The sequence below is a fragment of the Equus quagga genome, chromosome 4 (assembly GCF_021613505.1).
Source record: "Equus quagga isolate Etosha38 chromosome 4, UCLA_HA_Equagga_1.0, whole genome shotgun sequence".
Taxonomy (NCBI): domain Eukaryota; kingdom Metazoa; phylum Chordata; class Mammalia; order Perissodactyla; family Equidae; genus Equus; species Equus quagga.
This window is the reverse complement of record NC_060270.1, coordinates 81,665,732-81,684,484: the sequence shown is the minus strand read 5'-3', so window position 1 is coordinate 81,684,484 and position 18,753 is coordinate 81,665,732. Positions and strand designations below refer to the sequence as shown.

Here is an 18,753-nt window from a genome sequence, read left to right as displayed (position 1 = left end):
TCCTGCTTCCCGGGTCTTTTCCACATCGCAAAGGGTATTTATTGCATAATTAGCTGAATAACATTCAACTTTAGATTAATATACATGTATATTCCAGTGGCTCTTGTCACATTGCTGGGCTCAGGCTCTAGCATGGAGAATGGATCCAGCTTGAAATGCAGTCCTGAGTAGCCTAATCTGCAGCACTTAAAGGTACTAAGAAATCACATAAGAATTTATGACAACTTGCAAGTGACAGTTTGTAGATCCTGGTGGTGGCAATGGTGATAGTGGGGGCTGTCCTAATATCAAAGAAGAATATGAGTAGGTTCATCTGAAATGACAATAGGGGTCTTCCGCCTCCCACCTCTCCTGCCTTTTTGAGGAGAGGGGGAAGAAATGTAGGTGATTCCAGTCAGAGTTTTTGGCAATCCACTCTTAAATGGTATTTGCTCAGGACTATTAGGCAAAGAGACATGGGAGAGCTGAGTTCTGGGGAGTGGGGAGGAGGGATAGAGATGGCTGGATCTTTATAACAAGACAATGATAGTGCCAGAGAGATGGCTAAACTGGGCCAACCTCGGTGAGCCAGGCCTGGAAAATTGTGCTCAAAATATCAGATATTATACCAGTTTCCATGGATGGAAATATGAACATTGTGTCCACCTCTGTGAAAAAAGAGTGAACTCCTACTATGTAGGCCTTGGATTTCTGTGGGCCAAGGGGTGTGCTTGGGATCATTGTGATGAAGATTGATTTTATTATGAATTTTTTCATATTGTGTAACCTCTCAAATTACAGATACTAAGATCACAACAATGAATGTGAGACATTGAGAACTTTTATAGAGTTTGAAAGTTCTCAAATTTTGGCAATTGCTGAATAAGATGGTACTTTGCTGGGTAGCTGTGGCTTTACAAAACTTCCTGGTCAGTTAGAAAGAACCTAAGAGGAGGAGCTGAGCAAAGCAAAGCCAGCAACCAGGAGACAGGTCTTCAGAGGCCCCTGCTTCCTTTCCTTTCTCCCTTACTGGTATTCATTTTCCCCTTAAGAAATAAGGGTTTGCCTTTTTTTTTTTTTTAAAGGATTTTTCCTCTTTAACTCCTCTGCTCAATTAGAAAAGGTGTGATCGCCTCACTCACACTAAATCAGGACCCACAAATGCCTGGCACATAGGCTGCCACCACCACTAGTCATGCTGTACCCCCGGTGCACACCTCTAATCCATCATGCTATTCTTTCCTGTTGGGCCGAGGTACAGCCTCATAATTCTTCCTAATGGAGCACTCTTGACAGCCACCCCCATTTTTAGAGTTGGCACAAGAAATAAAACCATTATGTGACCCTGGCTGTAAGAGATCATTGACTGACACATTTTAAAGGAACCTCTTCCACGATCATTTGCCTTGTAGCAAAGGATAAATCCATTAAGGCAGAAATGTGAGCTCATTACGAACTGACAAGCAAGCTGCTGGCGCTTCTTAGTGCTGTTGAATTCAAGCTACAAGGACCCATCCTGAGGCCAGTGGAGATTAAATAGCTTGATGAAAGCCCGAAACACTCTTTTGTATAGGCAGCTACTTGTGAGAGCTGACCCTCTGGAAGTGGGGGCACCACTCAAACTTGGGCAGAATGAGAGCCCATTTACTGAATTGTGCTGAGCAAGGCAGAATGGATGTCGTTATCCCAAGTAACTTCCAGGCACTATGTCTAGATTAACTACAAATTCACCCAGTGGTCATCCTCACTAAATTGCCTCATGGATCTTTATTGGCAGGGGACCTGGGGAATCAGCAATATTTCAAAAACTCTGAACACTAATGGCAGATGTACAAAGGGTTGTATGTGCACAAGGTGGTCCTTAAGAAGACTATTTTTCTATATTTTATCAAAAGCGTTTCCAAGTGTTGTTATAAATTGCTTTCATCTGAAGTATACACCTAAGAGTTGGCATATTACAGCAGTTCTCTTGTCCTAAGCCTTTTATTTTGGAGCAAAAATATAAAATCTCCAAAACTCATCCTCTAACTCTTCTGCAAGCTATTTAATAGAAGGAGATGCCGTGGAAGCATCTATTTGGATTCTTTAGGCATCTCATATGTAACAGTAAATGGTATGTGTTTTGATATCAATAGGTCTGTTCCCAGGTCTATGGCTTAGTTTACTTGGGAAAAGAGCAGCCTCTAAAAACTGTGAAAGCTGTAGATACCACCTTGAGTCTAAAGAGTTTTCAGTATTATTCATGGGAAAGAAATTACAGAGACTGGAAGACCAGTGGAAAGAGTATATCCTCGGGGGTTAGGCCTATCTGGAGTTGGTTTTACCAGGCTAATGATCTCAGATAAATTACTTAACTTTTCTGAGGCTCACTTACTCTCTCTTTAAAATAAGAATGAAAATAGCAACTTCTCATTCACTTATTATTACATAGATTGCCTTATGTAAGGTACTTTGTTTGAAATATAAATATTAGATTCTTTTTCCTGACCTTTGTCTCTGAAAATCATGGGCAATAAATTGTTTTACTTATCCACTCTTTTATTCACCCACTTATTCATTTGTTCAATAAATATTTATCAAACTTGTGTTCTGAAAAATACACCAATGAAACATAGTCATTACACCTCTTCCCCTCCCCCCCACAAAGTCCTTGGTGTTGAGTGGACGAGGAAGATGTTTATACAAATAACTACACTATCAGTGTGGAGTAAATGGAGGAGGTACTGACAAGTTATTCCAAACTGTTTGATAAGGAAAATTTGACTTTTACTGGGAAGAACTGGTGGAATGCCAATAGCTAATGATGAAAAATTCTTTCTAGATGATTGGGACATAGGGAATAAACCATGAAGGCACAAGCCTCCTTGTGAAACTAGAAAGTGCCATTGTAAGTGCCCTAATATAAGGTTACTTCTTGCCAAAAATTATCCTTCAGAAAGAGGTGGTAGCCTTACTCAACCACTATAAGTCTTTCATATTATGAGGAGCTACCTTTACAATACAAAAGTTTTTTCTAAATAGAGAGCATAAATATACATACACAGTACAAATAAAAAGGCCAACTTCTCTAATATATGGTTCTAGGTACTTGGGTCTTGGGATAAAAGCTCTGAAACAGCAACACAAACAGATTCAAAGCAGTGCTTTAGCTCAAACAACTGGATGGAAATGAATATGGGAAACTTGAGGAACTGAATGTGATTGTGGAAAGGAGACTAAAGCAATGACAGTGTGACTGATCTGAAATAAGATGTGAACTTGGAATACAACCATGTTAGGAAATTAGAGAAAATGAGTATTTTATAACAAAATAATATGTAATGTAGGATTATTGATGGCATGTATAATTAAGAACATTGGTTACATAGTTAAATATGAGAGTAGAAAATTTACTATTTTTTTCAGAATAAGAAAAGTTTATTAGGGAAAGAACTTTTTTTTCTACAATGATAAAATAGAAGATGAAGTTGAAAGAGTTGTTCGGGCTCAAATTGTGGAAGCCTTCCATTGACTGGCCAGGCAGCTAGAACATGACTTTCATTTTGCTGTCAGTGGGAAGCCACTGCTGGTGTCTGGGTAGGAGAGGGACAGATCGCCTGGCCAAGTTTTAAGAAGACTAATCTGGCTGTAGAATGCAGATGAGAGCATTTGTAACAAGTCCAAACATGCAGCTATTGTGCTACTCCCAAAGGGGAATTATTTAGACCAGGCATTGAGGATAAAAATAATTGATATGAGAAATAATGTATATAAGTATTTATGTAATTTGGTTACTGAAAAGTAAAGGGAAATTCCTTTGATCTTTTACCTGAAAACTTCCTTAGAAAATTGTTTCTTACCAGAATTCAGTGATGTACCTAATTAATCCCCAGAGCCTATAGTCAGGCAGAAAGGGCCTCGGTAAATATTCATTAGTGAAGGAACGGATTAAGATTAACACAATTTTAAGTTAGAGGAAGTGAGAAATATAAAAAGGCAAAATTAATGAGTATTACTAAATGTTAATTTTAGATATTCGAGGGAAGAGGGAACCATAGTATCTGAATTTGGGGATGTGGCTAGATATAACAACTAGAACATATCCAAGCTTTTACAGATGAATAGACTATCTGATTATCTTACACTGTATTGGGCCATTGCTTTGAGAGCACTTTCTCATCTGTCAAACCTTCATGCCCTTTTTTGCAATTTAAGACCTTTCCCTCTTTTTGTAATGTTTTCTGGTAGTTCAATTCTTCCTTTCACTATGAGCCTCATATAATGCTTTCAACTTCACATTTGTTCATTAAGACCAGATCTAGTCAACACCTACAAAACTGATCAATTCAAGCATAAAAATAGGTCAAATCATTAGATTATAGGGTGAATGACCAACTGAGGGTGTTACTTTTTACTACAACACTGTGGAAACATAAGTTGGATAGAAATTCAATTTCTAGAGATTCAATTTCTATCACGATAAGTGGCAGAAAGAATTAAAGTCATCTTATTTTCTTCACTAACTTTCACCAACCAAGAGCAAAGATTTGAAAACCTGTGTAGCCTTGGAAACAGAATTTGAGGCTAAATGTACAAAGGCTGGATTTGAATCGAGATTAAAACTTGGGTAAAAATTCAAGGAAATAGTCTATGAGACAGATGATGAATATAAATATCTCGCTTTGGAGAAAAAAGTGAAGTAACACTTTGATCTCATGAAAATAAAAAAATCCTTTGAAAATTTTGCTTAGGAAGCTAATAAAATATTCTCAACACACTTAAAAACATTCAAATATATTTACATCTGCCTGGTTTCAAGACCAGCTCATAAGCTAAAACGTATTCTGTACGATAAACTAATCACAATTTTCTGAGAAGAATGGATTTTCAGAAACTAGTCACTTACAAAATGGAGTTCCTGGAATTGGCAGTGAAGTTTCCTCTCAGGGCTGGTCAGTGTAGATAACACCTGGCTCTACTATTTACAATATACTAACAGGCTGTTTGGACGGACTGGTCAAACAGTTAACCTGTTTGTTAACCTAACTGATCAAAATAGGCCAATTTAAGAACAAAATTTAAAAACTAGAATTATCTAAAGTAATGGTTCTCAGCCTTGGCTGCATTTTAGAATTACCTAGGGCACTTTTCATCATGCAGACTACATGAAAGACTAATTAAATCAGAATTTCCAGGGCTGGGACTGGAGTACCTGTCCCCAGGAGATGCCAGGAGTTGCCACTGTGCAGTCAAAGCTGAAAACTACTGATCTAAATCAAAATACTAAAACGGGAAAGTCTTGACTAATGATTTGTCTCTTATACCTTCTGATGTTATTTGAAAACCAAATAGAAATGTTATTTCAAATGAGGACAATAAAGATAATCTCCCACTTGAGCTATCCAACAATTCTACTGTTGGTGACTATTTGGGAAGTCAAGGCTCCTGTTATAATGGCCAATGGTCCTGACTTGTTTCCTTTTAGTATAATATGTTTTTATATACCATAAAACATGGAATATAAACTTTTTAATAATTAGTACTTACCAAACAAGGTAGGAAGTAAATACTAGGAAAATCATGATAAGGAAACCACCACCTGAAACGCCATAAACCCAAATTTTTACTCGACCATCTGTTTAAAATAGAGATAAAATAAGCTTAGTGTAAAAAAGCTGTATTTCTCATCTGAACTTACAATATATTTCCCATTTGAATTCTGAGACTTGCATAGGTCATAGGTAGAAATATACATATGTGGCAGCTCTCAAATGAAAAAAAAAAAAAAAACAGGTAAAAACCTAAGACAGTCTACTAAATTTTTCACAATGCTAAACAGACACTGACAATCATTACTTCATAAAGTCTAAAAATTGGCAGGCAACTTTGAATTTATTTTCATGTCTGTATAGTCATGCATATAATACAGAAGTATTGCAAAATATTTTGACAACATAAGTAGAAAAGAGAAATAAGGGACAATCCTGCAGGCAAAGAAAACTACTATGATCATCTTGGTGGCTTTGCTCCCTGAATGATGTTGGGTAAAAAAAAAAAAAACTATATGACCAAACAAGCTAATCAATTCACCAAATTACTGTAAAATTATAATTGCATGTGTACGTGGATACATTATTTTGGATTTGATATCTGCTAGAGTTGAAAAACAGATTATGCAAATAGTCTCATCAATTTTGTGATTTTCACTATACAAGGTATAACTTGAGTCTATGTATGTCTTTTCTATATATGATAGAAATTTGAGTTATTTCTAGAAATCTAATGTGTTTTGTTCCATTTTATGTGAGCATACAGTTAACTAAACTTAGAACTGGACTGACCAAGGCAATGCCTTAGCATCCCAACGAAACTGCATTCCTTTCAGAAAGATATACACACGGAAGTTTCACTAAACTACATATGTGTTTTTTTCAACCTGCAGTTAATTACACTTAGTATCTTATTCTAAGGCTTCTGTGAGATGAAAAACCAAAGTCTTTTGTAAACAACACTTGTTTGAAATAAAAATCACAATTATGTTCAATTATATTACGACTACGTATTATAGTTTTTGCTTACAAGACACTTCCAAGCCTCAGTCAGGTTTTAGAATGAGGTTTTAATGTAGTAATGATATTTTTCTATGGTCATAAAATTTTTAACAAAGCTTTGATTCTGATCTCTTTGAAACACTAATGATGAAATCCCCTATTCTGAGTGTTTTACACTGGCAATAAAAAAAAAGACTTCCCTGAGTGAGAACACACCTTTCATCTTATTACCCCTAAATCTCACAGAGCTGAAGCACTGGGAGGATTCAGTGCTTTTAAATCCCTAGAGTAGAGGTATGTGGTCCATGACCTTTAAACCATGTTACTGAAAAAAGAATTAATAAAACTTTTTATAATAATAGAATGGATTGGATCAAACTTCAAACTATTGAAAAAAGATATGTAGTGAAAAATAAGTCTTCTGCCATCCTTGCTCAGTTCCCTCCCTAGGAGCTACCACTGTTACCAGTTTCCTTGTGAATCATTTCATAATTTTCTCTGCATATGCAAGCATATGAGTACATACACACAAAAAGATCTTTTTTAAAAAGACACAAGTGGAATATATCATTCACTTTGGTACTTTTTTTTCCACTTAGCAATATATGTTGGAAATATTTCCATGCTAATTCATAAAAGCTGGCCTATCTCATTCTTTTCAATATATCGGAGATATATTACAGAATTCTATCATATTTTTTCCCATTCTATTTATAGACATGTAGGTTGTTTCCACTCATTTGCTATGTAACAAGCAATCATGTAATGAATATCATTTACATACTTCTTAGTATATGTGTATATATTTGTATGGTGAATTTCTAGGAGATAAATTTTATGTTATTTATTTTTGTAGGAGAGAAATTTTAGATCAAAATGTGTGATAGTGCCCAAATGTCCTTCAAGATGTTACTCCAATTTACACTGTCATCATGAAAACCTAGTGAAAGTTATAAACTCTCTTCTCAGACTAAATATATATTATATATATGCTTATATACATACGAATGTACACAGTGGTATATATGAATGTATACATATGTATGTGGGTATATATACATGTGTGTGTATACACACACGCATTCAAATATATGATACTATTGATGCTTTAGTTAGACCCCCAAATATTAAGGGACCCATTTTCCTGGGACCTCACCCTAATTCTCTTCCAGAAATAAGGTCTACAGGCAATGGGTGAACCTGCCTACATTTCATATCATGCTTCCTTCAAATTTAAATCTACTGCTAATTTAGTCACAGTGAATATGATGGTTTTAAACATCTATGGCATTTCTAGACATATAGGGGAATCAAAAGTGAATAAGATATTGTGGTCATCCTCTAAAGGTGGTTGAAGAGGGTACATCTTGTTTCCCTCACTAAATCTAGAGTCCTCTGGGCTGGAGCTCTGGTTTTTGCTTCATTTAAGCACATCATCAAGGCACTTTGGGTACAGCAAAGGCCTAGGGTCTGGGAGCAACATTCCCAGGGCATATTATACCTGATCTTGTCTGTCTCTTCCCTCTCCATGCCCTGTCAGTTATGCTATTTTCCTGTCATAGGTAGCATTTTGTTCCCTAGAAGAGGTATGTATGAAAGACACAGAGAATCTTACTTTCATTTTCTGCCCACTTCACGAAATGGGAAGCGGAGACCAGTGCTATGGAAAAGGCTTAATGACTTGCCTTGAAACCTTCCTGTCAGGTACTGGTGGTTTGAGCTTGGTCAAATTAGTTTGAACTGCCTGTTCCAGATTCCTAATCTCTAAAATGGGGATGATGGCATCTCATTAGATTTCAAGAACATAATGAGATGACTCATGCAATATAATCAGCACAGAACCACAGAATACACAGAAAGCATTTAATCAACGTTCACACCTGTCCTTAATAATCACCTATTCTTGAGCCCTACAGGCCCAATACTGTGCTAATACTAACAGCAGTCCTGCAGGGTAGATCCCTCTAGACTGATTTCATAGATGAGGAAACAATTCCAGAGAGGTGAAGAGACTACACTCAATCATAAAACAGGTACATTCTGAGCCACAATGCCAAGGGTCTCTCTGCCTCTAAATTGGTGCTTTTTTCCATTTCTCTAGTGTTTCTCAAGCCAGATAGGGTCCCTGAACATTTCCTAAGATATCTGTATGTTCTTGAGAATCCATTCCAACTTTTGCTTTTAATTTCAATTATATACACAAAATCAGTTATAAAAGCAAAGTCTTTCACAGAGATAACTAACAATTAAAAGCTATTTTTAAAGGTTAATATTTTGGTTACTTAATTCAGTGTCTCTTAGGGGTTGGCAGACTTATCCTCAACCATCCATGAGAACATTTTACATTTAAAGGGGACCATACATACATTATGCAACACTCAAATTTGGGAAACCGTGAACTAAACCATATTGCCTCTTCCTTCTCTCCTCTTTTTGCCCTTCCCTCCATTCTTCACACCATGATCAGGGGCTACAATGTGAACCCCAACCCCCCACGAGAAAATCTGCATTTCTTACTCATAACTGAAACACACCTGGATCAAAGGGTTGGAGAGACCATCCTTTAAAAATATCATGTATTTTTGAATTCACAGGTCTGTTTTTCCCAGCAAGGTTTTTCACATCACCTTTCTTATCCTCTGAGCCAGGTACTTTCATGCAGTAATCCAGGAAACCATTTGATCTCATTATCTCTGTATAGCCCTTCTCACAACCACAGACTCCACCCTACAGAATAAAAATATGTCTAAAGTTACACAGTGAGTTGTGCAGATGAAAAAAGAACAACTTAAGTGTTGGAATCACTTAATATTTGCATGCTATGTCATGGAAATTTAGGGTTTTTCAGCAGCAGACTTTGCCAAAGAGATGAAAATCCCATAAACAGTTCATCTTTCTGAATTCTAAAGCCAACCCTTAAATAAATTATCAGGTTTTTCTAGCGGTTTACAATTCTTACACTTTCCAAATATGAAATCAGAATTCTTTGTCAATAGAGGGCATTAACTACATCCTTTTCTCTCTCGTAGAGATGTTCAAGGCAGTTAATCAAACTAGCCCCCGCTCTCCCTCCAGCTGTTTTAGATTCCTGTCCACCCTCCAACCTGCCCTTGATGCTGAGAAGCACAGCAGCAGGGATTATGTACATGGCGTCTTTGAGGTCTCTTGCTACTCCAGCTGCTGAATGCCTCTGCCACCTTCTACCATTAATCACTGACTAGTCTGAACTACCTCTCTGCTCACTCAAGGAGAGCAGCCCAAGTGGGGAAAAAAAGAGTTCACCAAAGGCACATGTCCAAGAGAGGGATGAGATTTATTTATGATATGATATCTCATATACAATATATCATATATATCCCTCTCTTTAGTAGCCCAAATGTCACTACCACATCATATCATCACATTCCTAGTTGGCATTGTGATAATGTGTTCTTCGTATTTGTCTATGGATTCCTGGTCATTTTCATGTACAAAAACCTCTCCAAGAAGCTGACTTTGATGAAGTATTATGGACAAGGATTTCTATCCATCTCTCGAAGTGGAACTGAAAATAATTGTTCTTCCTTCCTCCAGCAAACAGAGATTATAGAGAAGAACAGAAAAAATTAAGCATAAGATTATGAATCTCTATGACTTTGCTATCAGTGCTCCTTACCTAAACTGTTTAATCTGGCATTTTCTGAACGGGCCCTACCTCATGTAGTACTCATGTCAATCCTTATCAATCAGCCAGATTTATTTAGATCATCAATTGTTGACTGAACACATGATTTTGAGGAGTGATAGATAACTAAAGTTAAAGAGGGCACCTCAATCTTCTACAAAAGGAAAAGGTAAAAAAGCATATAGTATAATTAATAACTGCCCACAGTTAGCAAATAGGCAGCAATCATATAACATGACAATTACTGTGGTATTTCCAGTTACTTATAATTGAAGGCATTACATAGTGTTCAATGGAGAGAACTAATTAAGAAAATTTGTATCTGCTTGGCTATGAAAGCCATCTTGTCAGGATGCATGTCTATTAGTCTGAGTGAAGAGTTATAACCAGTCTCATAGGCCAAAGGTTCAAGGGAAAAGGTAATGTGTGTTTTATTAAAGAGGGTATCCAGAGAGTTGGTGGAAATCTACAACTTCTATCTTGCAGATATCATTAGCCCATGAAGTTGCTGCTGATATCTTCTTCTCCTTTGCTCCTCTGTAAGCTCAGTCACTAGCTTTTCTCTGGTAAAGAACTAACCCACCTTGAAGTAGAAGAGCCATAAAATAGGATTGAGAGCTTTAATTATTTTTAACCTAATCATTTTTGGAAAGAGCATACTGTAGGAAGAAACCTGTTTCCTTGAGAGACATGGCATAACTTTTTTTTAATATATATGCACTGCACACTATGAGTGCCATTGATTGGAATACAGTACAAATTTTGCAATAATTCCTGAGCAGTGGTACATGGGAATTAAGAGGCAAAAAAGGGAAGAAATGTTTCTGCTTTAGAAAAAAAATTAAAAATATACACATACACACATACAACTATTATCCATAGCCACATATTTGACTTATTTAAAATGAACTAAAAATTTACTCCCACTAAAGTAATCATAGTGTAATCAATTTTACTGAATAATATTTAGCAAAGATGAACATGCATTTATAATATCTTTCAAAATAGTTTAGGTATATGAAAGGTTAAGAGTGGGGGAAATAAATCAACTGAGAACACATTGATAAATAGAGCTAACATAAATTAAATATCTGAAAGCCAGATTTGGCTGTCGACAGACTTAAAGAAAAACAGACTGCTTTCCTTAACACACGGCCCTGCAAAGAAATTCTTAATAGCTGTGATTACTCCTGCAAATGCCTCTAGATGGTATCATGGGCATGTGGAACTGCTGCATGGGCTATAGCAGAAAGGAAATCGTCAGACAGCAAATGCAGAACACAGCAATTAAAACACTTGTAGAAGTCTCCAGCATCTGACTTACCTGCGTACAGTAGGAGAAAGGTTTTCTGCAGGCTGGATTACACTGCCGGATAGCAGCCGGACGCGCCTGAGGGGAGCAGCCTCCTACAAAGGAAGTCCCACCATCACTTGCAGATTTTTCTATGATAAACATTTAAAAAATGTTTTCTCTTCCTCTCTAGCACTGGCCACTTTGTGACAGTGTTTTTTTTTAAGCTGTTTGCTGACATGTGGCCCAGTCTTACTTTATTGATTACTCCAAGATGGACTGTTTGAGATGGGAGGCTCTGCTAGCAGACAATGTTTGCAGTAGAGTTTTTATACCTGCTCATGGGCAATGTGATTCAATCATATGGCTATGCTTGAGGGCAAAGTCTGTGAGTGCCAGGATCAGTAAAAGAATTGATGAAATCTCAAATTTAGTTCAGGAGCAGAAAATATGTCTGCTTGAAGACTCATTCCACATATTTTTTTCTCCAGCTCCTGAATATCCCAACTAGGCACTAGGCCAATTCCCAACGTGCAAATGCTAAAAGAATTCTGCTAATCGAGTCATGGGACCACAGTTCAAATGCTTTGAAATACATTTAAAAATGTTACCAATCAGGATATATAGACACACACCCACCCACACAAATTTTTAAAAACAGATGTGTACGCTCCAGGAGAGGCAATCACACATCTGACACAATACTTGCCAGTGCTCATTAAAGGTTTCGGAACAAATGGATGTAACATGCATGCCCCTATAATCTGAAAATCATTTCCATGTCAGTCTTGCCTTCCTGGCTTCAAGGAAGCAAGTTAAGAAGTTGACATAACGTTCGAGGACATTATTTAAACCTTATATATAACACTGGTTGCATTTATAGGTTCTAGCCTTTGCATTACTATAATTGTCAACCAATTATAGTTTATGATTTTATAGCTAGCAAAAAGCTTTGTGCCTAGGGCAATGTAGAGAGCAGTCAGATTTACATTTTCCCTGGGAATGAAGCAGCTAAATTCTCACTGTTACTGGAAAAATAAAACAAATCATCCATACAAATAAAACAAATTCCACAATCCAGAATTAGCACCTAGGTGTGAAATTGATAACTTGGGCCTTCGTGGCAATAACCACACAGTCCTGTTGCTACCGACTGTGTTTGCAGGGGGTGTTTTCCAGTCTTCAAGCCAGTGGTCTCCAAAGTACAGTGTGTGCATCCTGGGAGCGGGCATCTCTTGTGAATTGGGAAGAAAATATTTGAATTTATATAGTTTATACAACATTTTTGTTTAAATTTTAAGACTGAAATTAAACTCATGATATGGAGCAGATGATTCATCAGATGTCCCGTGTTGTGCACTGTGCTTGAAGTACTCTGTGCTGAGAAGTTGATAGTGTAAACCTCACCAGTTTAACCCCTAGTATATTGCAGTGTGATGCTTTCCGTGTTCCTAGTTAGGTAGATTTGCAGTACCTTTAGTTTTAACAATAACTTACAAAAAGGACAAGTATCTTAAATTATTGAATGGAGAAACTACGGAATAAAGGGAATACTAATAACGCAAAAATAGGTAAACAAGAAAAAGACGGAGCTGACAATTCTTTTATTCCTATAGAACAATAAAAATTCTCCCACTCCTGAGATACGCTCTTTGTCAGCCACATTATTTGTACTAAGTGAAAACAATGACAATTCAATTTTCTCTTATAGGAAGGCATCAACATAAAAAACCGTTTAAATTATTGGGAAGATCATTTGTAGATCAAATTGTATCCACCATCATGAATGAGGAACGCTTCCTTCGGTCTGTATTTAGATATCAAGTAATAATCATGACTCGCGCAATATTCAAATACTATGCTTCCAGTACATGAATGCAAGCATCTATAGTTTACAGCAAAGAAGTTTTTTGCACCAGTAACAAATAAGATTTTAATTTTTTATGATATCTATATCAACCCTTTTAATTTCAATTTCTGTATATGTTTTATAATATATATTAGCATAGCAGTACAGGAATATGATATGTTGACATATGTCCTCAAAAACTTTTCTCCAAGAAGGTACAGGATTTGAAATTTTAGAGATCATCATTTTAAACTAGCATGTGGCTTTTTCAGTCTCAGATCACAGTATTTAAGGAAGTTTTACTGTGTTTCAGCTTATTTCTTTAGGTTGTCTGATATATTACGGGTCTTCAAATAGAACTGTTTGCTGTCTGAGATGCAGAGGTCTAAGGACAATTTGCCATGAAGATCATCTAAGGCTATCTGCCCAGTCTTCCCTTATAATCTATAAGGTACTTCTCACAAACAGCAACAGCAGGGATCTTTCTGAAGTGCCCACACAAATCTTAGGTAGGAATACCTGTGACATTAATGCCATCTGAACGTTGGCACCATACAGTGCGTTCATTATTGTTCCAAAGACTTGCTTTCCATGTGTAGTGATAACATTTGCCTCCTGCAAGCAAATACGATAACAGCGGTTCTATTACACCTCACATGAAATTGAACAAACATTGATCAATCAAGGCTAAGAACTGAAAAGTGCTCTTGGTACCTGTACAAGGGCGTGTTTCTAGAACCTGTTCGGGACAGCTGTCTTGGTTCTCAAAAGACTGAATTATAAATGTTCTTGACCTAGACTGGCGGCCCATTGCCTCAAAGCTTCTTCCATCGATGCAGGTCAGTTCACACGTGCTCCACTCTGACCATTCGGTCAAATGGCAGTCTCCTGGATGATGTGCAGTACAGAGCAGAGGGGACAACAGGAAAAGTGGTACTTGACAACACTTACATGGACAGTATGTTACATGCCATATTATAAGGATATTTTAAGCCACCTTAAACTTATGTCACACAAGCTAAGTTGCGTTATTAGGGTTAAAATAAACTCATAAATTTTGTGTAACTAATAATGACCTTCACAGTTACATAGAACTTGATCATTGAACAGAGTGCTTTCACAAACCTATAGTCTTGTCCCCATCATGCCATCACCCATGTATGCATCCACTCATGTATTCAGTCAATATTTTTTAAGTGCTAGCCAATGTGCTAGGTACTGTCAGGTCAAGTATTATTAACATATTTTCTAGATGGAGCAACCATTACTCAAAAGGGCTAGACTCTATACCCCAGGTAAAACACAAGTGAAATGATAAAGACAAGATTCCAACTTAACTCTTAAATTTCCAAGTCTGGTGCTTTTCTTTTCTCGTGCTTAATTTGCCCCTAATAAAGCTGTAGGAATATTCCAAAGTGATAACCACAATTAAAAATGAATTAAGGTTACTTAGAAACTTCTATTTTGCTGAGATCTTCTCAGATAAAAAGAAAATAGAAGATAGATAAATAAAAAGATCACTATGGAAGGTACTCCCCATTGTTTAAAACTGCATACCTGGGCAAGGCACAGAACAGGGCTGCTTCAGGATGCTAACTTGAAAGGGCATTTCTCCACACAGTGCATTGTCTACATGTACAGCCCAATGAGAGATTGAACCATTGTGGACCACGCAGGAAAGGCTGCGGATCTGGACTCCTTCCCCGCAGTCTCCACCCTGAGAGAGGAAAGGATGCTGTCAGAATTACCCCAACAATTAGCATCTCAGAGTTTTGATTCCTGCCACCCCCTTGCCCAAGAAAACTCTAGTTGTGTATTTCAGCAACTTCCTCCTCTTGAGATTTATCTTTCAATTGTTGACAAGAAAGTATCACTGAGCAATTCTTCTAGAGCTGAAAGAGAAGCAGAAGTAGAAAAGCAAATTTATGCCATGGAATTTATGTACTCAGACTATGACAATTCATTTTGGAACTCAGCCAGGATTGACTGAAAAAGAAAAACAATACATAATTTGTCTAGGTGTGTGTGATAAAATGGCCTAATCCATAATCACTCCCCAAAAGAGCATGTATAGCCACAGGGCATAAATTTCTCTCTTACTTTGCTTGCTTTTCCTCCGTAGGGAATTCAGTACTTTCTCATATGGATTAGGCTGTGGTTTCCACTAAAACCCTGATTTTCTTTATTGCCACAAGAAGTTGTTTTCCCGGTATCCCTTCTGTGCTGAATGATATTCTTTGAAGAGATTTCACACAAATTCCACTCAGCTTATTCTGGGCAGTTAGAAAAAAAATCTGTGCAGTGTCTCACAGAAGCAGAAGCTTAGACTTGGAGGGCTCTTAGTGGTTATCTGGCCCAACTGTCTGCCTGATGTTATAGCAGGAAAACTTGCATTTTTGGCAGATACTCATGAGATGAGTTTTAGTTCTCAGTTTTAGTCAGGTGCTCACAGTTCAAAAAGAGGTCCATTGGATATTTGGATAACTTTATACCATAGCTCTGTTTTTACATAAATACCTTAGTAAACAGTACCTAAGGCAAAGCTTTCATGCTAAGGAAGTGAAATCCCAGGATGGCAAGAGAGAGGGTAAAAGAACTGTAGCAGGGACAGAGGGAAAACAAATATAAGCTAGTGTGTTAGCAAGCTGGCCTCAACTCCACAAGAAAACACAGTTGGTGTCTTGGCCATCAAAACATCTTCCAGACAGGCCATGTGGTATCACTGGGCCTCAGTATCATCCATGATGGGGGAAGAGGGGAAGAAGGGAGAGGCATTTGAATGCCAGCTCCTCCTTGGATCCAGTTCTCATTGATCAACCTTCATCCCAGGGAGTAGTAACCTCACTATACTTGCAAGATATGTTACTCAGCTTCCCCTACGTCTAGAAGTTGGTGGCAGAGCTAGAGCCTTCATGATTACTATGGTATGATTGGAGAGAAAGAGAGCGAGCCTTTGCACCTCTGTGGCTGCAGTAAGGGGTGCTACATGCTAAAACCATTATTAGTTTACAGTCTGATAACTGTGCTCTGCACTGGGAAACCGAGTTTTGTCATCTCCTTATCCCTTCTCCCCTGCAGGACCCAGAAACTGCATGACCTAGGCCTGGGAGCTTCCATGGCTCTTGCAGTGGCAGGAGTGAAGAAGAACAGGGTGGTCAGCTAAAGCAGTCAGGACAGTGTTCCAGGGCATAGAGCAGGTGATCCCGGGCCTGATGGGCCTGCCAAGCACCAAGGTCAAGGCACTGTGGCAGCATCTGCTGAGAGTCGAGGGCAGATCGCGGACTGACTGCTGGAGGCGCAGGATGTTACAAAGTGGCTGCTGAGAAAAACTCTTGACGTAATTATGATTCTTGACATAGTTACGATTCAAACAGATTGGCCAAAAGAGAAGGTGAGACTTGGAGGAGGTCCAAGTTAAAGCCTGAAGAATCCAAATCAGCACACAAATTAGGGCCATCATATCCTCTCCTAGAGATGTTTTGACAAGAATTATGGTTTGTTTATCTAAGACGGCAATTTTCACACTTGATTTATCAATACTTCATAATTGCTCTAATAGTTTCTATGGCTATTGTGAAATTGCCAAAAAGAATTTACTCTAATTTTGAACCTAAGTGCAGTTTTTTTTGGAGATAAGTGGAGATTTAAAATCAATTCACAGAATTATTTGAAGCAAATGTTCTAGTAAATGTTTATTCCCTAGTGGAATTGTCTAGGGTGTATATAGTATCAGACTTTGTGTACTTGGAGAGAAGGGTCTGAAGCTATTCCAGCATGTATGAAATTTGAAATTACTCCTATCTGGAACCGCAGGTAACAGAAGATGTGATTGATTAGAGTTTTGTTTGACATTCCAGGAGATGGAGTGTGAAGAAATGACGGGAAACAAGTCTACATCAGAGATCACTTTAAAAACCAAGACAAAAATAATATGCTCCTAGTATGTATCCATATTCCACCTTAATCTCTTATACCTTTGACAACAGCCATGATATGAAGAGAAATCAGCAACAGAATGATCAATTCATTCATAACTTGGAGCAAGATTGTCAACATCGAGGCTTCTCTCACCGACTCTTCACTGTCCTGACCACTAACAGACATTTGGACACTCTGAATTGGCATCTCCACCAGACGTGGATAGGCAGATGGTGCTAATAATCATAATCATAGTTTTAATCAAAATTATAATAGCAACTGCAATTTATTGAGCTCTTAATTTATGTCAGGTGCTATGTTAAGCACTGTATATAAACTGTCTTATCCCTACCAAAACCCCTAGAAAAATAGGTACTATTGCTACCTCCATGATATGGATAAGAAAACAGGAGCTCGGAGAGTTTAAAGACTTGGCAAAAATTGCAGAGCTAGGAGCTGGCAGAACCCAGAGTCTCGGCTCCTAAAGCAGATTTATCAACATGTACGTGGATACGTGTTCTCAGCTGAGGAACCTGGAAAGAAGGAGTTAGGAAACTAAAAAACAGTGCAGCTTGAGAATAAACACTTCCTTTCATTAATCTCTTTCCACATAAGATGGTGGCAGAATTGGTGCATCCACTGTGCCCTGCGCAAGCTTCTCTTATTATGGTTTGATACACTTCATGTCAATTGGCCACTTGAATATCAACACCACCCTCAGTGAATGAGCAGGTTATAAACCAGTATTTGGCAGGTTAGGATATGATGGGACAAGGAGAAGCAGAAGCGCAGCTGTGTGAGAGGTGTTCTTCCTTTGTGTGCAAAGGCCCACGTGTATTTTGATCAGTAATTCCAAAATCTCAGTTTATATATAAATCTAAGAAAAGGCAACTCACTGAAAAGATATTGTGTCACCTATCTCACAAAGAGTTCACAATCAGGCTTTGGGAAAGGCAGTTCAAACTCAGGGAAAACTCAAATATCATGCTTCCCTTTCTCTATGGCCTCTGCTTTTTTGTGTGTCATCTTCTTTCTTGCTTCTGAGCGACTGACTTTATCTATAAGGTGGGAAAATGCAGCAGCTAAGCGTTCCTGAATAGAGTATCTTTGAACAGCTTCAATTCTATTCCAAATTCTTGGGGAAGAATGCTGATTGATTGGCCCTGTTTCAGTAAGGTGCCCACCCCAGAATAATTAACTACACACTGGTGTTTTGAGAGCTTTGTCTGGATTAAGTCGAACTCAAGTTTCCTCCTGATTGGAAGTGTCCGTGAGTCAGAGGAACCTCATCTAGAAGTCTAAGGCAGCTCTGAAATTTCTGGATATATAAACCAATCACCTTCTCTCGTGGTCTCCAGTGCCTTCGATTCTGGGTTATCTCCAACAGATGCCACAAGCCCCAGCCTCATCAGTACTGCTACAGAGAATGTTCACAAGCCACCACTCTTGCCCCTATGGTTCCGGCAAAAGCTCAAGATGTGACAGCAAAATGAAAAATGACATCTGGCTTATCCCCATAATG

General features: G+C 37.9%; 1 protein-coding gene across 1 annotated transcript in view; it reads right to left on the bottom strand.

Annotated features, from left to right (window-relative positions):
• Positions 1–18,753, bottom strand: part of THSD7B (thrombospondin type 1 domain containing 7B) — a 675,055-nt gene that overhangs the window by 2,162 nt on the left and 654,140 nt on the right. Inside the window, exons 22-27 of the mRNA XM_046659574.1 lie at positions 14,871–15,030; positions 14,028–14,201; positions 13,833–13,928; positions 11,498–11,580; positions 9,044–9,236; positions 5,506–5,593 (exon numbers count right to left, since the gene is read on the bottom strand). Coding sequence (XP_046515530.1) covers positions 5,506–5,593; positions 9,044–9,236; positions 11,498–11,580; positions 13,833–13,928; positions 14,028–14,201; positions 14,871–15,030 — 794 coding nt within the window. The remainder of the gene's footprint in view (positions 1–5,505; positions 5,594–9,043; positions 9,237–11,497; positions 11,581–13,832; positions 13,929–14,027; positions 14,202–14,870; positions 15,031–18,753) is intronic.